The 25990-nt window shown below is 43.3% G+C and overlaps 1 protein-coding gene across 1 annotated transcript in view; it reads right to left on the bottom strand.

Moving 5' to 3' along the window:
• TRIM45 (tripartite motif containing 45) overlaps positions 1-7379 on the bottom strand; it is a 65463-nt gene extending 58084 nt beyond the window's left edge. The window contains exons 1-2 of the mRNA XM_033940396.1: positions 6308-7379; positions 4346-5079 (exon numbers count right to left, since the gene is read on the bottom strand). Coding sequence (XP_033796287.1) covers positions 4346-5079; positions 6308-6756 — 1183 coding nt within the window. The 5' untranslated portion in view covers positions 6757-7379. The remainder of the gene's footprint in view (positions 1-4345; positions 5080-6307) is intronic.
• Positions 7380-25990: the final 18611 nt, after the last annotated feature.

Below are 25990 nucleotides of genomic sequence, written 5' to 3'. Positions count from 1 at the left end.
AAGTTAAACTGACTGATAAGAATTTAATATATTTAAAAATCTAAACATAAAAAAACTTGAGGAAAGAACTCAGAAAAAGAGAACAAATAAGATCAATGATAGCTCACGATTGGGATATTAGTCCGAAATATACATCGGACTTTTAGCCTGTGAGCACTAGAGATCTACCTGAACCATAAATGGTTTTCAAGGGTGTTGAAGCAGAAGAACTGAAAAAATCTCAGTAAATCTGGAAGATGTACTAAGCCAAATCGACAAATTAAAAAGTGATAAATCACCAGGACCAGATGGTATACATACCAGGGTACTAAAAGAACTCAAACATGAAATTGCTGACCTGCTGTTAGTGTTCTGTAACCTGGCGCTAAAATCATCTGTAGTACCTGAAGACTGGAGGGTGGCCAATGTTATGCCAATTTTTAAAAAGGGCTCCAGGGGAGATCCAGGAAATTACAGACCGGTAAGCCTGACTTCAGTGCTGGGCAAAATGGTAGAAACAATTATAAAAAATAAAATTGTGGAACACATAGACAAACATGATTTAATGAGATGGGTCAGCATGGGTTCACCCAAGGGAGATCTTGCCTCACAAATTTGCTTGACTTCTTTGAAGGTGTGAATAAACGTGGATAAAGGTGAGCCGGTTGATATAGTATATCAAGATTTTCAGAAAGCTTTTGATAAAGTTCCTCACGAGAGACTCCTGAGAAAATTAAAGTGTCATGGGATAGGTGGCAACGTTCACTTGTGGATTAGGAATTGGTTATCAGATAGAAAACCGAGGGAAGGGTTAAATGATCATTTTTCTCAATGGAGGACAGTAAATAGTGGAGTGCCGCAGGGATCTGTAATAGGAATAGTGCTAGTTAACTTATTTATAAATGATCTGGAAATTGGAACGACAAGTGAGGTGATTAAATTTGTAGATGACACTAAACTGTTCAAAGTTGTTAAAACGCATGCAGATTGTGAAAAACTGCAGGCGGACCTTAGAAAATTGGAAGACTGGGCATCCAAATGGGAGGTGAAATTTAATGTGGAAAAATGCAAAGTGATGCACATTGGGAAGAATAACCTGAATCACAGTTACCAGATGCTAGGGTCCACCTTGGGGATTAGCGCCCAAGAAAAGGATCTGGATATCATCATAGACAATACGATGAAACCTTCCGCCCAATGTGCGGTGGCAGCCAAAAAAGCAAACAGGATGCTGGGAATTATTAAAAAAGGGATGGTTAACAAGACTAAGAATGTTATAATGCCCCGGTATTGACCCATGGTGCGACCTCATCTGGAGTATTGTGTTCAATTCTGGTCTCTTTATCTCAAGAAAGCGTGGTGGGACAAAAGCACGACGGACAAAGCCGCTCTGACAATAGAGAGCAGACAATTGCACACAAGACTCCAGTGTGCTGCCGTAAAAGTTTATTTTAAAGGGCTCTGATGGGGGAGGGAGGTGCACTGCCGTTCACGCTGCCATTGGGGGGATGTGGGGGGTTACACCCCCCACATTATACAGAAAACTTAACTTTTCACCTATAAAATAGGGAAAAAGTTAAGTTTTCTCTATAATGGGGGGTTACAACCCCTCAAAACCACCCCCAACGGCAGCGCGAACACTATTAAGTAAACCTCAAACACCCCATCAGAGCTCTTTAAAATAACTTTCACAGTGGTGCGCTTGAGTCTTGCGCTCAATTGTCTGCTCTCTAATGTCGGTGCAGCTTTGTCCCGCGCGCTTATGACTGTGAACCCAAGAAAGATATAGTGGTGCTAGAAAAGGTTCAAACAAGAGCAACCAAGATGAGAAAGGGGATAAAACTCCTCTCCTTTGAGGAAAGAACGGTTAGGGCTCTTCAGCTTGGAAAAGAGATGGCTGAGGGGAGCTATTGAGTGAAGTCTACAAAATCCTGAGTGGAGTATAACAGGTACAAGTGGATCAATTTTTCACTCCATCAAAAATTACAAAGACTAGGGGACACTCGAAGTTACAGGGAAATAGTTTTAAAATCAATAGGAGGAAATTTTTTTTTCACTCAGAGAATAGTTAAGCTCTGAAATGCATTGCCAGAGGTTATGGTAAGAGCAGATAGCGTAGCTGGTTTTTAGAAAGGTTTGAACAAGTTCCTGAAGGAAAAGTCCATAGTCTATTATTGAGAAAGACACGGGGGAAGCCACTGCTTGCCTTGGATCGGTAGCATAGAATATTGTAACTCCTTGGGTTTTGGCCAGGTATTAGTGACCTGGATTGGCCACCGTGAGAACAGGCTACGGGGCTTGATGCACCATTGGTCTGACCCAGTAAGGCTATTCTTATGTTTTTGTTGAAGCCTGCCCGATTCCCACCCATAACACACCTCCCAACACGCCCCTTTGATCTCTGGAAGGGCAACAGCTTAGAAGTGCTGCTGCATGTCCAGAAAGTTGGTTTTGATTATCGGCACTTGGATGTCCCTGCTATTAGGATGTCCAAGTGCTGACTTAGGCTGGTTTTTGGACGTTTTAAAGTTTTGATTATGAGCCTCTTAGTCTTACACCAGGTTCTCTTTGCTTTTCAAACTTTCCTTTTCAATATCCTAAAATTCGGAATGAACCATGGAGCGGAGGTTCTTCCTTTGGTCTTGTAATTCTTTATCGTTGCCAAATTTTCATAGAGCTTTCAGCTACAATTCAGTTATGGACTGCTGATCTACATCTAACTATCTGGATAATTTAAGTATGCCTAATTCAAAGATCAATGGATCAACAGAAATAGGGTCAAATGTTGGTTTGTTGGCTGAGTTTGGAAGAGAAATATTTTTCCCCGTGGTTATGTCACTGTTGAAGGTGGTCAGTCCAAGGCATAGGCATAATTTCTGTTATGTTTACATCTCGAACCAGCAAGTCATTCAATACAAATGCTAGGTCTAGTGTGTGAATTCAAGAGGGCCTGGGATAGGCACATGGGATCTCTCAGAGAGAGAAAGAGATATTGATTACTGCGGATAGGCAGACTAGATGGGCCATTTGGCCTTTATCTGCCATTGTGTTTCTCTGTTTCTAAAACCAAGATCATACAAGGTCTTGACAAAGTCTAGTGCCATTTCAGGTATATTAAGGAATCTGGGAAAATTAAAGTCTCCTAGTTACCTTATATGTTGATAAGATAGGACCAGTTTCCCTATAAAAGTGAGTAGGTCTTCTAAGACACCTAGTGGAGAATGGGGAGCTCTGTATATGAGAACATATACAGATTTTTTTTTATCATGACCAGTGGAGAAGATCAGACAGTCTAGACAAGGGGTGTCCAAATGGTCAATCGCAATTGACCAGTAGATCACAAAGGCAACGCGAGTAGATTGTGTTGCCTTTGCGACCTTGTTCTTCCTGCCTCTCTGAGGCAGGCCAAGCACTTACAAGCGCCGGACCCACAAACTTCGGAGAGGAAGTTGTAGGCCAGCCAATCGCTGCCTGGCTGGCCTGGAACTTCCTCTCCGACGTCAGAATTGACGTCGGAGGTGAAGGTTTGTGGGCTCAGCGCTGTGTTGTTAGAGGATAAGGAGTTCCCACGAAATTCTCACAAAGGCCACACAAAGGGCCCTGTGGCATGGCCCTTCGGTGGGGACCACTGGTGGAGTGGCCCTCTTGGAGCATTGCCCTTTTAAGGGGCTGAAGCACTAGTCCTCAATGTCAGAAGGGTGGGGATTCAGAGCTGACGACACTGGGTTGCTGTTGGGATGAGAAGGGAATGTGTGGAGGGCTTCCTCCTTGCCTTGGCAATCCGTTGCTCAGTTAATTACTCCTTATTGTAAATAGGTCCTATATCCTTGCTCTGTGTTAGAAACCATTACATAACCAAACATGAGCAGCTCCCTTCACAATGACGACTTAATTCATGAGACCTGTAGTAACTGAGGGGGTGAATATACACAATAAAGGATTACATACTGGAGCAGTTGTGAGTAAATGTCAGATCTGGTGCCAGGAATTCAGAAAAACACAAAAAGAAAGTGTGGCGTGGAGCAACTAGTGTTTCTTTTATTTCTTAAATTTGTTTTCTAAGGGTTCTTTTTCAAAGCCATGCTAACGATTCCAGCGGGGCCAATGCAATGATGCCCATAGGAATTGAATGGGTTGTCACAGTTGCTGTACCGGAATCGTTAGTGCAGCTTTGTAAAAGGATCCCTAAACTTTGAGAGAGACAAAATAAAGAGGAAAATGAGAAGAAGAAGAAGAAAAAAAGCCAACCTGGCACCTACAAATTTTTGACTCATACCTAAGGTTTTAAAATTTGTTGCCATTTCTGACGACCAGTTTATACAAATTAGACCTATACAGTGTTAACTACTAAGGATCTTCTCCATACCTTTTCCTTGTATGACACACTTGGTGGCATCCACACCGTTAGAGACTATGGCCCCAAACATCTCATAGCCATGGTACTGGCCTGCTCTTTCCTGGGGATTGAAGCTGATGCCATCATCCATGACAGCATGAACACTGTAATCTGCTTTATTTAGTCTCCTCAGCCGACTGATCACCACCCTTTTGGTCATAAGTATCTCCAGATCAGACCCGTTGGCCAGCAGGTATTCTGTGAAGTCTACCCCCATCCGCATGTCTGCCAGCAGCTGTTCCAGCTGCGCCTTTTGCAAGTGCAGTGCAGTCTCTTTCTGGAGCCTCAGCTCTTCCAAGTGCTTCAGGAGCCTGTCCCTGTGCTCCTCCACTCCCCTGATATAACCAGCTGCAAAGTTTTGTACCTCCAGTGCTATGGTCTTCACACGCTCCCCAACTGCTTTACTGACATTCTCAATTTCGTGCAATACCCTCTCCAGTGCTCCCACATGGGGCTGAGTGCGTTTTAGGAGCTCCCTCATATAGTCCCCATGTGTGTGGATGACATTGCTGGTGAAATCATAGGCATGCTCGCGGTGCTCCCCAACAACACAGTCCCGACATACTGGGCGATCGCACACCTCACAGAACAGCCAAAGTTCCTCTGAGGGGTGTGCAGAACAGTGAACAGGCTTAACGATCTTGCTGCATCCCTTAATGTCCTTCAGTGCTATTACCACATGGCTAGCAGTTTTCTTCTGTCGCCTAAAAAACACAATGGACACAATTCCTCAATATGTTTTTTGTATTTTCTTATTTCCCCTCCTCCCACAAATGAAATCTGTCCTTTTCAGTCCCCTGAAGATGTAAAGGCCAATTTTGCTTAGGGCATTCAGACAGACTCTAAGTTCTTCACCCCTAAACTGTACTGTTCCCTCGGGTTTTTGCAACCCAAATGCTTGACCTTGCATTTGTTAGCATTAAATTTTAGCTGCCAAATTTCAGACCATTCTTCAAATTTCGCCAGGTCTTCTTCATGTTATTCATACCATACGGCATATCTACTCTATTGCAGATTTTGGTATCATCCGCAAAGAGGCAAAACTTACCCGACAACCCTTCAGCAATATCTGAATAAGAACTTGAGACCTCCAGGTGCACAATCCTGAGTATTTTACAAAAAGCTCACTGAACACAGAGCCTTTTGTAAGTTACATGGAAGGACACTGAGAAATGCACATGTCCAGTGGGAAAAGACATGTTCGATAAGCAACATACTGGGAAAAAAAAGCTGTGGTATCACTTGGGGGATAAAAATGTGCCAGTTTTCCAAGTTACACAAATTAAGACAGATTTAACAAAACTGGACATCCAGAATGAGCCAACCAAGGGACCCTTTTACTAAAGTGCACTAAGACCTTAATGTGAGATTAGTGAACAAAACAGGTATGTTGAATGTTTGCATGTTACATATTAAAAACATTTTTATGAGTGGGTGGATAGTGGGCATTCCTGTGTTATCCAGCTAGCATGTTAGGATTCTGCCCCGGGTACTTTTTGCTTCATCCTAGTGAAACCAGGCTGGATTTAATAGCTTGAGCCCAAACTGGTCTACTAAGACAAGCTGGGTGGGTGGGGGGAGAGAGATGGTGGGTTGCATATGGGAGTTTATCTGTTTACAGTATCTATTCCATGTGCAAGAAAAATGGGTCGTTTGGATCTTTTTCTGTCATGATTTACTATGTTACTATGGGCTCCTTTTACGAAGGTGCGCTAGCGGTTTTAGCGCAAGCACCGGATTAGCGTGCGCTAGCCGAAAATCTACCGCCTGCTCAAAAGGAGACAGTAGCGGCTAGCGCGCGCTATTCCACGCGTTAAGCGCGCCTTTGTAAAAGAAGCCCTTTGAATCAAGTTATGTTGAATATTTTGACTACCATGAAAAGTAGATCTGCTTGGATGTCTCTCTGTTCCTGTGTTGTGGTCACGTTCTTACCTGTGTGCCTGGCAGCAGAATTCACAGAGACTAGCTCGGCATGTATTACATCTCCTCTCTGCTTTGCCCTCGTTGCACAGGTCACACAGCAGCCCTAGGTCTTCCTTCTTCAGCCTCTCCAGCAGCACTTCACTAACTGCCAAGTGATCTGTAGTCAAGTCTCTGACACCTCCTGGGGGTAGGTTGACCTCTGAATCACACACAGGGCAAAGGAGGCTTAGGGGGGACTGATCTGGCAGCCATGACCTGGAGTCTGATTGCCCTCCCCAGGAACCCAGTACAGAAAGTGGTTCAAGCTGTTCGATGCACCCTGTGCAGAAGGTGTGTAAGCATGGCAAGATTTTGGGATCTGAGAAAAACTCCTTACACAGGGGGCACTTAGTTCTGCTGGGTAAAGAGACCCCAGCTAAGTTGGAGGAGCTCTGCACCCTTTTCATATGCTCTGACATCCTCCAAAATCAGGATCACCAAACTATCTTTTTCATATTTGCCTTCACTATAACAGCTTCAAAAATGTGTTCTTTATTTAGACTATATTGCATTTTATTGTTGAAAACTATGTTCCTTAATTTATTTTATAGAAGTTTTTTACTCTCCCATCTACATAGGTACTCTGGGTGAGTCACAACAATGCAAACATAATTATAAAACCACATAAATAATAATTATAACATAAAAGAAAAACCTTCAGTATTTTGGCTCCTCTGGGATCTTCAATTCGGGTTAAGGGGACTGGAAAATGAAGACAGGTAAACATCGCCTACAGTGGAATTCCTTAATAATTTTTGTAAAATATTTTTTGGCACACTGAGAGCATCAAGTGCCTGGTTCAGCTCCTCCCTGTCTTAATCCAAAAATGAATTAATCAACTAGAAATTACATTATCCTACAGCAAATTGTCCTGACCTTTCTCCTCTGGCACAGCACTGGAGGTTTTACAACCTGTGCGCTGAATTAAGGTGTCTTTATCTAGTTCGGCGTGAGATCAGAACCCTATATCCGTATTAGACACCCACCCTAACCCACCATTGTGATCCAATACGCCCCCAGATAAAAGGGCGAAACTTTGCCCAAGTTCCGCGAACACTTCGTACCAGATCAGACTTCTGCCGGATGAGCAGTAGAAGCAGGCAATCAGAGGCTGGCAAACTGAGTTTTCGCCAATGAGAGTGCAGAGGCGGGATTCTAAGGAAGGTAGACGTGGCTTGGGTCGTCGCTTTCCTTCAGGCTGGGCCGGGAATGTGAGGGATGGGTTTACTGAAACATTGAGCGCACTCTGCAGTGTAGGAGGGTCAAGTGCGTACATGGTCTGTACATACAAAAAAATATTCTTATTCCTTAAGAAATTCCACCACAAAAGATGTGAGAGTCGGATCATTAACCCTGAAACGCCCCAAATAAATGCTGCGATATCATTGGGTTAAATTTTAATCATAACAAGGATGTGTTTACATTATACTTTCAGTTTCTTTCTTAAACGCTGCGCAGGAAACTTGTAACTTTAGACATCTGCGTGAAAATACCTGAAGACAAATCTAACAGAAACTGCTTTGTGCTCCCCCCGCCCAAAAAAAGGATCGATCATCCATCTCCTACCTCTTTCATCCTATTCCCATCTGTCCATAAGAAGCATTTCATCTTATCTCTTCCCTGCCATACCCATTGCTGTGCACCATCTCCCTATGTTTTCCCTTCCCCTCCATCCCTGTGCACCATCTCATCCCTCTCCCATGATTAGACATCTCTGTCTTTCCCCTTCCCCCCTCGTATGGTCTGGCATCTTTCTCCTCACCTTCCCATAGCCTGGAATTTCTCTCCTCTCCCATGGTCTGGCATCTCTCCTTACCTCCCTCCTAACGTGGTCTAGCATTCTTTCCTTCTCTCTTCTCCTTTCCGCTGTCTGGCATCTCTCTCTCTCATCTCCTTCCTGCAGTATGGCTTATCTCTCTCTCCTCCTTCCCTTCCATTCCGTGGTCTGGCATCTCTCTCTCTTCCCTCCTTTCATCACCCTTCTTGGGAATCTGACATCTTTCTCTTCTTTGAGTCATCTCTTTTCCCTCTCAATGTAACACTTTCCCTCCCTCATCTCCACCACTATCATGTCCAACAATTCTCCCTCTTTCTTCCTTTACCCATAAGAACATAAGAATTGCCACTACTGGGTCAGACCAGTGGTCCATCGTGCCCAGCAGTCCGCTCATGCGGCGGCCCTCTGGTCAAAGACCAGCGCCCTAACTGAGACTAGCCCTACCTGTGTACATTCTGGTTCAGCAGGAACTTGTCTAACTTTGTCTTGAATCCCTGGAAGGCGTTTTCCCCTGTGACATACTCCGGAAGAGTGCTCCAGTTTTCTACCACTCTCTGGGTGAAGAAGTACTTCCTTATGTTCATATGGAATCTATCCCCTTTCAATTTTAGAGAGTGCCCTCTCGTTTTCCCTACCTTGGAGAGGGTGAACAACCTGTCCTTATCTAATAAGTCTATTCCCTTCAGTACCTTGAATGTTTCGATCATGTCCCCTCTCAATCTCCTCTGTTTGAGGGAGAAAAGGTCCAGTTTCTCTAATCTTTCACTGTACGGCAACTCCTCCTGCCCCTTAACCATCTTAGTTGCTCTTCTCTGGACCCTTTCGAGTAGTACCGTGTCCTTCTTCATGTACGGTGACCAGTGCTGGACGCAATACTCCAGGTGAGGGCGCACCATGGCCTGGTACAGCGGCATGATAACCTTCTCCGATATGTTCGTGATCCCCTTCTTTATCATTCCATGTATACTATCTCTCTTTCCGTCACTCACTGGCAACTTCTCTGTTTCCCTCCCTTCTCACCACCCCACCCATGCATCTCTCCTTCCCTTCCTAACCCCCAGCCCGTGCAGCATCTGTCCTTCCCTGACTTCCCAAACCCCTCCCAGTCCATGCAATATCTGTCCTTATTGCTTTCCCAAACCCCCTCCCTCCCCCTCTCGCAGCCCGTGCAACATCTGTCCATCCCTCATTCCCAACCGCAGTCCCCCCCCCCAAAACTGGATCCTGTAGTATGACCTCTCCCCAGTTCCCAACTCTCCCACCTACCACCTCCCTGCTGCTGTAATTTAAATTCTTTGGGCAGCCGGTAGCACAACAAAGCGAGCCTCTCATCATCGGCCTGCCCCGGAAGTGCTCTTTCTACAGCACTTCCTCTTCCCGCATAGGCAGGATGCATAGGCCTGCCTGTCTTTATTAATTTTTTTTCCATGGCACAGATATTTTGCATATGTTACACATGCAAAATATCTGCCCCATAAAAAAATTAATAAAAGACAGGCAGGCCTGTCATAAAAGTGCCACACACACACACACACACAAAAGCGCCTTCCCCTAAGAAAACACACCCCTCCCCCAAAGAAAAAGCAGGAGGGATGCCAACTCCCTTCTGCCAACAGCGCTTCAAAAAAAACTCATTCCCAATGCTTCCCCTCCATCATCCCCATGGGAGGAGGCCTGAGGCGCCTGAGTCAATCAGGGCCTTAGGCCCTACCCCATGCATCACATGATGCGCCAGTGTATGGCTTAACGCCCGCATTTGCACATAGGAGCCCTACAGAGTAGAAGAGACTGAGCACCCCTCCTGCTCCCAATTTTTTTTGAGATATGGAGAGGGGAGCTTGGGTCCGGGGACGGTGACAGGAGGGAGTGGGCATCCCTCCTGCCGGGTTTTCTCGGGTGGGGGGAGGTATTTGCCGGCAGAAGGGAGTCCCAATCAGACTGCTGGGTGAAAATATAGAAGTCCCCCAAAGAGTAGAATCACACAACTAACAACAATGAAAGGACTACGAGTGTTAGAAAAACGTTCAAACCAAGATGGCGCTCAGAACCTTGAGTTGGTAATGAAATCACAAACCAGGGACAAGCCCCTATAGGTGTTTCAGTGCTCTATCATTGCACCATCTTTATCAGTAGAAAGATAATACTGTGTATATTTTGAAAAAAACTTTTACGACTGTATTCACTGTGATACAAAAAACTATAATTGGTGATATCTTCAACTCTTAATAATTTAAATACTTGAAAAAATCAACTTAACTTGAAAGGGTGTTTAGGAAGTAGTCTCACTCCAGTGGGTCCTGACGCGTTTCGCCAATGGCTTCTTCAGAGAACCCCCATTTGCTGGATGAACAGAGTAAAACCACACCAATAGTCCTTGTACCTGCAGGCAGTAGCATAGAAAGGGGACGCAGGTGGCGGTCTGCCCCAGGCGCCATCACCCGTCCTCTTCTCTTCTTCCCCCAATCCTTCCTGACCCCCGTGCCACACGTGTATGCTCCTTCCCTACCTCTTTAATTTTCCTGGCGCGATCAGTATCACGAACTTACTGCCCGCGTCGGCTCTCTCTGACGTCACATCCAGATCCCATGCCTAGGAAGTGATGTCGGAGGGAGAGCCGACATGACACAGACAGGAAGTTTGTGATGCCGCTCATGCCTGGAAAACTAAAGCAGTATGGGGGAAGGGAAGGGGGGTGACGCGCCCAGCAGGGGGGGTCAGGAAGGACTGGGGGGGGCAGATAAGAGGGCAGGGAGAGGCGCTACCACCCTGAGTGCCACTCACCCTCGCTATGCCACTGCCTGCGGGCGACACCTGTATGTGGGTACAGTGGGGTTAGGATGGGGTTTGGAAGGCTCACATGTTCCACTACAAGGATAGGGCCTGAGTTCCCTTCTCAGTGGTTCACTACACCACCCACCAGGCTACTTGAGGAATCTGTTGCTGGTCCTAATATCTGAAGTTGTCTTACAGGCAGGTATGCACTTTTTTATTCACATATTTGAGGTGCTGGAGGGGGGTCAGTGACCACTGGGGGAGTATGGAGGGTGTCATGCTTACATCCCTTCAGTGGTCATCTGGTCTGTGTCCTAGACGCTCGTATGCTTAAATGTTTGATTACAGCAGAAAAACTTCCAGGCATAAGTCCATCCCAGCCCCACCCCCACCATGCCTCTAACAAACACCCTTGAGATTTAGTTGATTTGCAGTTGAACTGTATAGAAATCTGTCTAGAAAGTAGGTTTTGAAAAGAATTGGAAGGGTTTGGTGAGAAAAATGTCCTTTATGCCACTTTTTGGACGTTTTTCTTTTTTGAAAATGAGCCCCATGCATAGTGCAACTAGCAAAGGTTCAGAGAAGGGTAACAAAATGATAAAGGGGATGGAACACTTCCCTTATGAAGAGAGGCTAAACAGGTTAAGACCTTTTGGCTTGTAGAAAAGATAACTAAAGAGATATGATAGAATTTTATAAAATTATGAGTGGGGCAGAAATGTTAAATAGGAAATTGTGGCCAAGAGTATGCTCCATAGAGAGAAAAATCCAACAAACTGAATGAAGTGTAGAAAGTTTTTTCTTTACATGACACATAAGATTCAATCTCCCCTCCCCCTCCCCCCCAACAACTACACTGGCTACCTTTCCCAGCCTGAATAAATTTCAATATCTCCTGTATAATGTTCCACATGCTCAGTGGAAGCTCCGTCATACCAGTTATTCACTTATTCTCATCGATATAGTCCTCTTTGCCCAGAAATCTCGACAAGCTCCAGCTGAACTTTCCCTCAACAAAACAACCTGAAGTACAAATGCATATCTAACACCAGGTTCACCTATATTAGTGCAAAAGCATGGAACAATCTTCCAACAACCATCAGACCAACCAAACTACCTCACGTTTCATAAGAAGCTAAAGACCTACTTCTTCAACTCCATATATTCTACCGACAATTAACTGTCAGACCCAACTCGGTGCCTCCTATACTGCACAATCTACCAGCTCAAGTCTATTAACTACCTCTGCATTACTCAATATCTGAATAATTCCTGTTTCTCTATAGCAGGGGTGTCCAATGTCGGTCCTCGAGGGCCGCAGTCCAGTCAGGTTTTCCCCAATGAATATGCATGAGATCTATGTGCATGCACTGCTTTCAATGCATATTCATTAGGGAAATCCTGAAAACCTGACTGGATTGCGGCCCTCGAGGACCGACATTAGACACCCCTGCTCTATAGCATTGTATCTTTTAGGTTGGAACAATTTTTATTGAAGCAAACAACAAAAAATACAACACCAGGGCACCCCAGGGTGCACTGACAACAATGATGCCTCATATACAAAAATAGAACAGGCAGTTACAGAAAAGAATAACAGCAACCAACTCTCCTCCCTCCCCTATCTACAAAGGGTAAGGGAGACCAGCGGGGGCGGAAAGGCACCCCAGGGCCCTGGACTCTTATGAGCGCATTGTATCTTTTATTTGATATGCAACGTACCAGATTGTATACCCATAATTTCAAATTGTAAGTCACTTTGAATCTATTTGGACATAGTGCGACTCAGAAATTCCAGATTAGATTAGATAAGAAAAGAATGGAAACTGTTGCCATAGGATACGGTTAAAGCAGCAAACAACATAGTGGGATTCAAAAGAAGTTTCACAAGTTTCTGGAGGAAAAGCTGTAAAAAATGTATTAACTAGGTAGACTTGGGAAAAATATTGTTCATGCCTGGAAATGGATTACAGGAAATAGATCTACTTTTTCTCCACTGTTAGGGATCTGACATGAAAGTTGGGAGCTGGAGTTTAGGGATTTCTATGCCTATTTACCCAAAGTGGAAGAATTAAGACTGGGCACACTGGACCAGTTTGCTTTTTCTCTGTCATCATTTATTATTTTATCATGGCCTTTTGCAGACAAACCTTTAATCTCATTGCTTTATAAAGAGTGGAAAGCATTTGACACCACTCTAACCCCCTCTTCTTTTAAACTGCGCTAGCAGTTTTTAGTGCAGAGAGCCACGCTGAATGGTCCGCGCTACTCCCAACGCTCATAGGAACTCTATGAGCGCCGAGAGCAGTGCAAGCCATTCAGCATGGCTCCCCGCGCTAGAAAATGCTAGCACAGTTTAATAGACGAGGCCCTAAGTGGAGACTATTGTACCTAGGGAAAGAGCTACACGATGAACGGTAAGATTTATTACAGCTCTCATCTATCTCACCAACCCAAGCAGAATAGCAGAGTCATAAAAAAGTATCTCCCTTACCCCCTCTTTTACTAAGGCGTGCTAGCCGATTTAGCGCCCGCTAAATGCTAACATGTCCATAGAATATAATGGATGCGTTAGCGTGTAGCACGCGCTAAATCGGCTAGCGCACCTTAGTAAAAGAGGGGGTAGTAATGCAAGTTTTCTGTTGGTACTTTATGCATCCAGCATGGATTAGTACAAAATCAGAAAATAAGAGATTCCATTGTTTGATTTCATGTTTTGCATGCAAAAAAACTGTTACTTAGAATAATCTACATGAGGTTAACCCATAAGTACCTTCCATGAGCTTTCTATAATGGCTAAAATGTGTGCCTAGTTAGGATAAAATCTTGTATTGAAAAATCTTGCACTGTTAAGGATAACTATGGCAAATTGTAACCTATAAACTTTATATTATGTTTATGTATATTTAACCTGTAACCCATTCTAAACTCTTTGGGGGGAAACGGGAAAGAAAACAAATTAAATAAATAAAGGTCTTAGAACTAAAAGTAGGGGGTCAGAGAAGGACAATCAATTAGTATTATTACTGCTAAATATTTCTGAGTAGGGCATTAAAGGTGCATCATTTACAGCTGACATTTTTTCCACTAAATAGTATGTATTATCACCACAATTAAACTGCTAATTGTATCTTTTCCACAGCACTCACTATGTAGACATGTGTGTCCTTCTATTTTACTTTTATGTTATCAACATTGACACTTTTTTTTTTTTTTTTTGTAGAGAGCGTGTACACTGCTTATTAGTAATCCTAGGCTGACACCTAATGGACACCCAATGTATTACACTTTCCAGTTACAACTACAAAGATCAGCTGAAATTTCTTGTAGTGCCATAAAAGGATTCATTGGCTGTGACAACAGAACACTGCGTAAGCTGCTTTTGACTCAGGATACCAGCTGGTTCTGAAATTTTTGTGGAAAATTAATGCTAAGGGGTAAATATTCAGCTGGCAACTGGTATTATGCCCAGATATTCAGTGCAAGGACCTGTATTGAATATCCAGGCTTGCCCGACCAGCCATCCCTTATCCTGTTAAGAGTGATATTCAGCCCTTAACTGCCTTGGTGAAATCAGATAAGGATAGGACTGAATTTTATGCAGTCTGATTTCCGGTTTTCCTAGGCAGTTAAGTGCTGAATATATGGCACTTATCAGATAAGTCCAACAAAATAGCTGGCTACAGCTTTAGCAGTTAATGGTGATAGGAACACCAGTGGTAGCCCCACACAAGTGATTTAAGAATCCAGGAGCCTCTCCTGGATGGTTAAATCACTTTGAATATTGACTTCTAACTTTCTAAAGCAGGAGGAGGATCAGGGATCCTAGCTGGCCAATCACTGTGTGAAACAGGGCACTCGTGAAACTTTGCACAGCGATCAAAAAATGAACGATATCCCTATATGTGGACTGAATACTTGCTGTGAAAAGTTTCACAAGTATCCTACCAGTACACGCCTCTTCTTATGATATAAAGTCAGGTTGTGAAGACACTCTAAGCAAGAAAAGGAAGATGTGTGGCTTTATTTTCTCTATTATATATCTAAAGCATTTGAAAGATTATATTTATGTATTTTGTGGTGTTTTTCTGGACCGAGGATGTGTTCGCATCTTCACATTTTTATTTGAAGCTTGATTGTCCTCAGTTTCGATTGTTTGAATTGACTTTGAGCAACACTGAAGTCCTTTTCTCCACTTTTTGATAAGTGCTAACCCTCCACTTTTTTTTTTTTACATTCTTTATTCATTTTTAAAACTACAGTTGTGCACAATAATTGATACATTTACATAGAATATTAACAGTAAACCACAATAAACTTACTAGAAATAATGACAAGAATTTTTTCCTCCCCAACCCATTCTTTCAGTTAATCAATAAATAAATAAATAAATACCTATAAACACCCGAATCATACCTCCTAATCAGTGCCAAAACGTATCCCCCTCTCCCCTCCCTGGATGTGTAAATTTTTTTGTAACATCCCTTCTGAATGGCCATGAACCGTTCCATTTTAAAGACACAACATAGGGATTTCCACTAGAATGAATAATTTAGTCTGTCCCAATTTTTTTTAAGATAAGCTGCATGGCAACCCCCATCATTATAAACCCTCCACTTTCTGATTAGTGCTAAGGCCTAGATTCACTAACCCTCCAAACCGTGTGCGATCCGTTTCCGTTTGCATGCAGGCCAACAAATTCACTAAAGGCCTGCATGCAAATGGGGACGATTGTTAACATGCCCCCTACCCACAGCCAGGATCACTAGAGAGCGATCCCCGTTCATGCACACACCCTGACAGTAGTGACAGGAGAAGCAGCCTCCTGTAACTGCTGTCAGAGCTCAGCCCCGATCTCTCCTGCCTGCTCTGCTCTGCCCCAATCCCTCTTGCTTGCTCGCCGGACTCTCCTGCTCTCTGCCGCCATTCCCTGCAGTGCAAGCCTGTGGTTTTAAAGCGGGCCTGCACTGCAGGGAATGGCAGCAGAGAGCAGAAGAGCCTACACTAGCCCCACCCACCGGCCCGACACCCCCCAGGCCCTGATCTCTTCTGCCTGCCCTGCTCTGCCCCGTTCTCTCCCCTCCCAGCCCGGCCCAACCAACCCTGGCACCAAAAAGTTGGGAGCAGGAGGGATGCTGAGTCCCTCCTGCTCCTAGACCTCCCACACCCCAGCACACCCCTGGTCGGCTCAGGCAGTCAGGCCCGGCCCACCCACCCCAGTACTTTTAAAATAGTTGGGAGCAGGAGGGGTGCCCGGTCCCTCCTGCTCCTTGCGACAAGGCTCCCTCCATCTTCGGGAGCAGGAGGGGTGCCCGGACCCTCCTGCTCCTATGCCAATCTTCAGGAGCAGGAGGAAAGTCCTCCCGCTCCTGCTCCTCCATCTGGCCGCCGCCCAATAGCGGCCTTAGGCCCCTCTCCGGCGCATCATCTGATGCACAGGGAGGGCCCAAAGGAACTAATTGGCTGAGGCGCCTCGGGCTCCTCCTTGGGGCTGAGGCGCCTCTTCCCCCTCTCCCCCTCTCCCCCTCTGGAAACTATGATCAGAGCATTTTTAAAATTGTAATGAGAAAATGCCAGAAATATTCTGGGGTACCCTGAAAGTGGCAATAAAAACCTTTTCAGATGTATTATGCAGGAGGGTTAAATACCCCTGAGTGGAAGAGTGGCCTAGTGGTTAGAGCAGCTGCCTCAGCACCCTGAGGTTGTGAGTTCAATTTCCACTGCAGCCCCTTGTGATTTTGAGCAAGTCACTTAACACTTCATTGCCGCAGGTGCAAAATATGTACCTGTCTAATAAACTGCTTTGATGGTAACTACATAGAAAAAGCGGTATATCTAGTCCTATCCCCTTTACCCTTTATATGGGACTGAAATTTGTACAACTTTAATTGCCTCATTTGGTCAGTTATTGGTTAATTAGTGCAATTATCAGTGTTAACAAGCACTTTATTGATATCACTTGGAGGTTAGAGTCATGCACTTCTCTACCTGCTGCACCTCTGCTTTGGTTACACCAACAGAAAGGTGGTATATCAAATCCATGACCCTTTATTTACCCTCTTACCTAACAGGTCTCATTTGGATTTCAAAAGAAGGCGTGGGCATGGTTAGGTCAGGAATATGCTGAAAAGTTGCAAGCACTAATTCCGGTGATGCATGCTTAACTTGCTGGATTTGGCACTAGGTTTCTTCTGGTGCTCATGTGGGAATTGGCGCTATACAGTACAGGCAGTTCCCGAGTTACAGACGCCCGACTTAAGTACGATTCATACTTAAGAACATGATTGTGGCTTAATTTGATTTCACTGAGCAGTATTTCCAGTGGCATAGTCTCCTACACTTCTCTTGCAGCAGGTTCAGGAATGATGCATGGCCACATTAAGAACAAAGTGTGGTTGTGCATGCTGTACCTTAGGGAGAACTAGTCCTTATGTCAGCTGGGAGCAGGGGATAGCAGCAAGAATCTTAAAATCTACAAGTTCTGAATTACATACAAATCCAACTTAAGAACAGCTTTAAAAACTAACTCATTCTTTACCTGGGGACTGCCTGAACACTATTCTATATAGAGCTCTCATCCCAGTGTACCCTTTAGAGCAGTGATTCCCAACCCTGTCCTGGAGGAACACCAGGCCAATCGGGTTTTCAGGCTAGCCCTAATGAATATGCATGAGAGAGATTTGCATATGATGGAAGTGATAGGCATGCAAATTTGCTTCATGCATATTCATTAGGGCTAGCCTGAAAACCCAATTGGCCTGGTGTTCCTCCAGGACCACCACTGCTTTAGAGAATCGTGTTGAGTACCAATTTTTCCCAGCATCTAGTTTTCAGCACCAGTTACTGAATCCGGCCCATAGCAGCTTCTATGGTTGCACTCCTCTTGCACCTTTACATTGCTGAAATGTATAAATTCCTCAGAAATTTCTAGTTAGTAATAGATGATCACTTCATGCCATTCTGTAAGTCTCCACTCCTTGGTGGATTGACTCAGAGTGACAGAGGGCAGGGAATGGCTAGCTGAATAGATAAATTGCAGATCTATAAGCTCATTAATGCAATATGTCAGTTATTGAGGCACCAGGACAGAATTTTGCCTTGTTCCTTTTATTTTAGATTGTTCCTTTTATTTTAGATTGTTCGAGAATATCAAAGAGCAATAATCTTCAGGCTGGGTAAAATGACTAAACATGGAGTTAGAGGACCAGGTAAGGTGTGTCTGTGCACCTGATAATTCCTGCAGCAAAATAATTATGAGGGGCTGCTGAAAAATTTTCAGCCCAACCAAGACGAGAATGACGTGGAGCCATGAACCTTACAAGTTATGATATGAAAAGAAACAAAAAGTGTCAAGAAAAGTGTAGAATAACATAATTTCATGGTTCCACGTCATTCTCTTCTTGGTTGGACTGAGAACTTTTCAGTGGACCCTCATACTCCACTTGAGGGAGAGATCCCTACCATTCTTCCAGAGGGTTTATGTGATTTTAAGAATAAAATAAGAGATGTTCTGTTACTTTTGAAGTAAATACGACAGGTGTTTTATCTCCACCCTTGAACCGAGTCTTGCATAAAACCACTCTATTCCCTCTGCTCCTATCACATGGCTGAGGAATACAGAGCCTCTTACAGTTTTTATTTCTGCAAGTGTACCTTGCAGGAGTGTTTCTGATCTCTCCTGCTTTTTCTTACTTTTTTCACTAAGTTCATCTTTTTCTCAGTGGCTTCAGTACCTTGAGACCCCTTCAGAGGGGTTCTTTGCTTGGGAAAGGAGGCAGCTTCCATGGAGTCAGACTGCAGCTTCACAGGGCAAGCTTAGGGTGGAACTGTAGAGCCAGCCTTCTATTTACCACCTCTTGGCTCAAGGACCATTCCCCTGGAAGTAAGCTTATCTTCTGAACTTGTCAGAGGTTTAAGCGCCAGCTCTGTGTACCTTGAGTAAGAGCCATCAGGGTGCAGGGATGAAGTTTCATGAATCTAGTGGATTACAGGACCAGAGGCAACATGGATTCACTAGAGGTATATCTTGTCAGACAAATCTGATCCATTTCTTTGACAGGGTGACCAGAGAATTGGATAGAGGGAGTGCACTAGGTGTGGTTTGTTTAGATTTTAGCAAAGTCTTTGACAGTGTTCCATTGGGATGGGTCCCAAAGTGCTGGGTTGGGTCAAGAACTGGTTCAGTGAAAGACGACAGAGGATAGCGGTCAATGGAGATTGCTCTGAGGAAAGGGTTATTGTCAGTGGTGTGCCTAAAGGTTTTGTTCTTGGGCCTGTTCTTTTTAACATTTTTATAAGCGATATTGCTGAAGGGCTTTCAGGTAAGATTTGTCTCTTTGTGGATACCAAAATCTGCAAGAGTAGACACCCCGGATGGTGTGAATAATTTGAAGAAAGACCTAGTAAAGCTTGAAGAATAGTCTGGAATTTGGCTGTTAAAATTTAATAAGAAGAAATGCAAGGGCTGCCAAATTCCAGACTATTCTTCAAGCATTTGGGTTACAAGAAGAACCTATGTGCACGACAGAAGAGCAGGACTTGGGTGTAACTGTATGTGATGATCTTAAGGTGGCCAAACAGGTTGAAAAGGTGACGGCAAAAGCTAGAAAGATACTAGGGTGCATAGGAAGAGGTATAGCCAGTAGGAAAAAGAAGGTATTGACTCTGGTGAGACCTCATTTAGAATATTGTGTACAATTCTGTAGAACGCACCTTCAGAAAGATATAAAAAGGATGGAGTTGGTCCAGAAGAAGGGTACAAAAATGGTGCATGGTCTTCGTCATAAGGAGTATGGGGACAGACTTAAAGATCTCAATATGTATACTTTAGAGGAACGGCAGGAGAAGGGAGATATGATAGAGACGCTTAAATATCTATGTGGTGTAAATGCACATGAGTCGAGTCTCATTTGAAAGAAGCTTAGGAATAACAGGGCATAGGATGAAGTTAAGAGGTGATAGGTTCATAAGTAATCTAAGGAAATACTTATTTACAGAAAGGGTGGTAGATGCGTGGAACAGTCTCCCGGAAGGAGTGGTGGAGACAGAGACTGTGTCTAAATTCAAAAAAGCGTGAAATAGGCACGTGGGATCTCTTAGAGAGAAGAAGAGATAATGGTTACTGCAGATGGGCAGACTAGATGGGCCATTGGGCCTTTATCTGCCATCATGTTTCTATGTTTCAGGCTGTGTTTTCCTTTTCCTGGTCATGTGGCAAGGTTTCAAGGAGGCAGAGGTTTTGGTCATGGTCCATCCAACTGGCAGTCCGATGATCCTGAAGATTGAACCATTTGGAGAAACTTTGAGGAAGAAATTCCTTTCCCTTCACTTCAGCTGCTGTGAAAATGCTGACAGGCATGGCGCTTCAGAGACTGTGAGTACAGTTCCATTATAGCCTATGTGAGAATTGGGGGGCGGTCTAAAATTTTTATAGCAGTTTCTGGTGGTAGGGTTCAGGTCTCCCCAGGGTGTTTTTGGCACGATTTTCATGGTGGCAGCCATCTTAGATTTTACTGATTTTCAAAGTCTGTTTTCTGCCTCAAATCCCTCGATTTTGTTTAAAATCAATAGGGATGGACTCCTCAGCCCCTAATCCATCAAAATCATGTGTGAATTGCACTTGGCTTCTGGCGGAGGAGCATCCATGGATTGTGTGCCATAGCACATGAGGGGAGAGGGCGGGATCTTTGTTCAGCTCATGTGGAGAGTCCGGGCTCATGCAGTGCAGTCAGCAGGCTTACTGCAAACTTCTGGATTTGACAGAGGCTTATCTTCATATCCATATATTCCCGGGACACCAGACATGTGTGAGATTGCATGTTTTCCAGCAGCATTTCCAGTTTGCAGCCTTTCTTTTTGGTCTTTCTACAGCTCCCCACACCTTCACCAAGGTGATATTGGTGGTAGCGGCTCATCTCCACAAGATTGGCGTCCATATTCATCCCTATCTGGACAAGTGACTTATCAGAGCTCCATCCAGACTGGAGTGTGAGCAAGCAGTGCAAACAGTGGTCTCTCTTCTACAGCACTGGATTGTCAGTTTCAAAAAGAGCCAGCTTGCACCTTCACAGATGCTGGAATATCTCCGAGTCCGGTTCGATATGTTCCAGGGATGTGATTTTCTTCCCAAGCCATGCAAACAGAAGCTCCAGAAATAGATCATGGCTCTCCTGGTGCTACTAAACCCCACTGCTTAGCATTAACTTCTTTATCTCAAGAAAGATATAGCAGTATTAGAAAAGGTTCAAAGAAGAGCGATAAAGGGGATGGAACTTTTCTTGTAAGATGATAGACTAAAATGTTTAGGGCTCTTCAGCTTAGAAAAGAGAGGGTGAAGGAGAGATATGATTGGAGTCTACAAAATCCTGAGTGGAGTAGAATGAGTACAAGTAGTTTGATTTTTCATTGTCAAAAATTACAGACACTCTATGAAGTTACAGGAAATTTTAAAACCAATAGCAGGAAATATTTTTTCACTCAGAGAATAGTTAAGCTCTGGAATACATTGCCAGAGGTTGTGGTAAGAGTGGATAGCGTAGCTGGTTTTAAGAAAGGTTTGGACTTTTCCTGGAGGAAAAGTCCATAGTCTTTTATTGAAACAGACATGGGGAAGCCACTGCTTGCTTTGGTATGGTAGCATGGAATGTTGCTACTCTTTAGGTTTTTGCTAGGTACTAGTGACCTGGATTGGTCACCATGAGGATGGGCTACTGGGCTAGATGGACCATTGGTCTCACCCAGTAAGGCTATTCTTTGTTCTAGTTATTCTTTTGTTCAAGTTGGTGCCTTGTTCTTGCCTGTTTGTTAATTTTTTCTTGTATATTGCATGGCAGAACAGAATGATAGTTAGCTGGGAAACTCTCTTTGCCCTCCCTCTTTGTTTGTATGCTTTGTTCCACTGCTATTCATTTGCTTTTGGACTGAACCGCAGGGGTCTCTGTATTCCTTAGCCATGTGAGAGGAGCAGAGGGAAAAAATGTATGGTTTTCTGCAAGACCCAGTTCTCAGGTTGAGATAAAACACCTGGCATATTGACTCCATCAGGAACTAACAGAAAGAAGATTACCAAAGATAAGAACCTAATCTTCCATTCTAATGCAGGATTGCCCAACATCGGTCTTTGAGAGCTGCAATCTAGTTGAGTTTTCAGGATTACTCCAATGAATTTTCATGAGATATTTCCATGCACTGCTTCCATTGTATGCAAATAGATCTCATGCATTTTAATTTGGGAAATCCTGAAAATCCAAACTAGCAAGGGCCAAGGTTGGATGCCCATGTTCTCTAGTACAATAGATTTGTCATTCTGGACAATAGGGTATTCTCCCCATGCTCATGAGCCATTACAGGTTTTCATATCTTCCTCCTCCTTCTCCAGAGGGCTCTGCTGCCCCTTCAGATTTTCCTTTTGCATGCAAGCCAGGTGTCTTTCTGATTTGCTCTATATATTTCTTTATTAGATTTGGCATTTTTTGCTGTTTTTGTGGCTATCGGTGCACCAGAACTTCCCAGTGTGGGGGAAAGCTCTGCCTGCGTGGAAAAGAAACAGACTTGAGACTGCAGCCAGCAGGTTAATCACTTGGGGTGCTATTTGGATAGCCTACAGAAAACTTTATGAAACTCGTATCCCTAGTAGTTTAGCTTGCCTACTTAATCGCAGGGACTTGAGCGCAGGCTATTAGGCATTCACAGGGAACTCAGATGGGCTTTTCAGGGTGCCAGCTGCAATTTCATCTCTCCTCCTTTGCGTGTGCAGTTCCTCAGGGGTTGAGGATCAGTTTGATTTTGGTATGACTGGCAGCCTCTTTTGTGGCATGTACTTGTCATACCAAGATGCGTGGGCTTGCCTTGGCAGAGGGCGAAGCTTTGTCCCAGCTGATTCTAGCAGGGGTGGATTGTGTGGCCGATGCTGTATACGACAAGAACAAACTCCAGTTTCAATGCAACAAAATGTGATTATTTCTCTATACTATCATCAGGTTATCTTACTGATCTTCAGACCACCACTTGTGTAATTTAACATCACGTGGTAGAGAGGGACAGATTCTTCAAACTTTCAAAACATAAAAGAACAAGAGGGCATTCGGAAAAGTTGGATGGGGACAGATTCAAAACGAATGCTAGGAAGTTCTTCTTTACCCAGTGTGTGGTGGACACCTGGAATGCGCTTCCAGAGGGTGTAATAGGACAGAGTACGGTACTGGAGTTCAAGAAAGGATTGGACAATTTCCTGCTGGAAAAAGGGATAGAGGGGTATAGATAGAGGGCTACTGCACAGGTCCTGGACCTGTTGGGCCGCCACGTGAGCGGACTGCTGAGCACGATGGACCTCGGGTCTGACCCAGTGGAGGCATTGCTTATGTTCTTATGGTATAATTCTTCATTGATCCTAATATAGACCCAATGAATATTTCTTTTTTCTTTCTTTAATTCTTGTAATCTTTTTCATATATAGTTTTTCTAATTATATCTTATCTTTTTGAATATAGACATTCAAGGTACTTTACTCAATCTCATTTTTCTTATGTAAAAGCTTCCATGAAATAAGTGCAAAGATATTACTTAGCTTGGTATTCAGTCATCCCCTCACCGACGCGTTTCCTTCTACTTCTTCAGGGTCAGGAAAGCAATTGTGAAAGCTAAAGGAGTTTTTGTCCCAACAAGAAACACCAATGGACTAAATGGACAATCTGGATAGCTGCAATTGAGTTTTTATTTATTAATTTTTCTTTGGTTCTTGGAGATTTAATGTTTAAAGTTTTAAAACTATCTATTTTACTATATGGAATTGAAAGCTTCAACTGTCTCTGGATTTTAACTGTCATGGAACCACAGGTTGTTTTTTTTCCCATCACTCAAATACACCTTCTGATATGAGAATTCTGGCAATCATTGTAAAAAATAACCTCAATATTAAAGTCCTTACCAAGCACTCCACCCCTCACCTAGACCTTCTTGCTTGCCAACTCTCAGACAAGTCTCTCACAGGAACTCTGAACTGCCTTCTATGCTATGTCACTCCAGGAAAATGGAACACTTCTAAACAAGAACTAGAAGAATTTATCTTCCAGAATTCCTTATCTTCCACACACAACCTGATCCTAGGAGACATCAACCTCCATTTAGAAGACCACACCTCCAATCAAGTAGCAGACATTCTTTCATTCCTCAACACCCTATCTTACCAATTACTCAATCCTGAACCCACACATGAAAAGGGTCATCAACTTGACATTGCCGCTTACACATCTCCCAACCTCAACACACAAAACATCCACATCACCAACGGCTCTTGGAATCCAACCTTATGGTCCGACCACTACAAGTACACCTTCACCATCAATTGGATGTATAATAAAATCAAACCTATTCCAATCACAACCAGCTTCAAATCCAGACAGAAAATCGAACCCATTACTTTCTGGGACACAGTAGACCCATTACTAGACTTAAACAACCACAAGGAGTTCATAAACACATGGCGTTACATTAGTGAAACAACTTTGAACAAACTAGCACCACTAAAAACAAAAAACAAAATAAGCAGACCATCAGACAAATGGTATGACACTGAACTCATACAACTAAAGAGGCAATGCAGACAACTAGAAAGATCATGGAAAAAACAGAAACAAGACCACAAAACAGAATGGAGATCCCAAATCAAACAATATAAAATCAAACTGAAGGAAAAACATAAAGACTATTACTCCAAACTCATTGGCACTGAAAAACTAGACACCAAAAAACTTTTCAGCATTGTAAAAAACCTCACAGATACCAAACCCTTCCTCGCCACCCAAGGAACCCAGACTCCAACAGCTTCACAATTATCAGACTACTTCAAAAATAAAATCACCACAATCAGATCTACATTCAACAATTCCCAAAATATCATTGAAGAGATACCAATAAAACCCACAAATGACGAAGCCATCTCAGCAGATAGGACCTGGACCAACTTCCCAACGACACAATGGTCAGACCTGGACCTGCTATACAAAAAATACAGCAAATCCTCCTGTGATTTGAACAACTGTCCTCCTTACCTATTAGCAACAGCATCTACCAAATTCATTACTTGTCTCACGTTATGGTTGCAAACCACTCTCAAGGAAGGTCAATTCCCTCCAGAACTTGGAGAAATAATAATCACCCCCATACTAAAAGATCCCAAAGGCCCAATAGACAACCCAACAAATTATAGACCAATTGCTTCTATCCCACTATACATCAAAATCATTACCTAAACCATTACCACTATACATCACTATACACCTAAACCATTACCGCTCATCCAGATCAAGAAGAACTCAAAACCTATTCACCTTCCCACCTAATAATGGAACCCGTCTTAAGAAACTATACGACAGCCTTCTAGCGACACAGGCAGCAAAAATTGACCCCACAATCACCAAACTAATGATCAATACAACAGACATCAAAGTGTTTCGAAAAGAAATCAAAACATTTCTATTCAGAAAACACGTCATTACCAACTAATATCTTCCCTTTATGCACAAGCTCTCCCTCGATAGAATAACACATTAATTCAATTCTTAGAACCTTTCCTATCATACATACTCTGATTCCTATATAAACATTTTCCACACTATCCAATAAATTTCTTACTTCATTATTAGGTAACTTCCAATCTGTAAACCGTATATACTGATAATCTCCACTATATTCTGTTATCACTTGATTCCCTTGATATGTAATTCTCAAAATTGAATCCTCTACCACACCATGTAATGTACACGAATCACTGTTATGTAATTTATCTAGATAATCTATATTACGCAATTCTTTTGGTAATTCCTATAATTTGTATTCCGCCTTGAACAATATATAATGTATAATGTATTCAAAATTAATTTTCCTATGAATTGTTTTCCTACCTTCTTCTACTCTATGTTTATAACCTAACTAATTTATTTTTCTCAAGTACTTTAGCAAGAATGTGAGCCTTTGGGACAGTCAGGGAACTCTAAGTACTTTCTCTTCATCTTAATTAATCTTACTTATTGCATTTCTTCTGTTTATACTGTAAACCGCTTAGAACCTCACGGTACAGCGGTATATAAGAAATAAAATTATTATTA

Source organism: Geotrypetes seraphini, chromosome 4, assembly GCF_902459505.1.
Source record: "Geotrypetes seraphini chromosome 4, aGeoSer1.1, whole genome shotgun sequence".
Taxonomy (NCBI): domain Eukaryota; kingdom Metazoa; phylum Chordata; class Amphibia; order Gymnophiona; family Dermophiidae; genus Geotrypetes; species Geotrypetes seraphini.
Note: the sequence above shows the minus strand (reverse complement) of the source record. Positions and strands in the feature narration are given on the sequence as shown.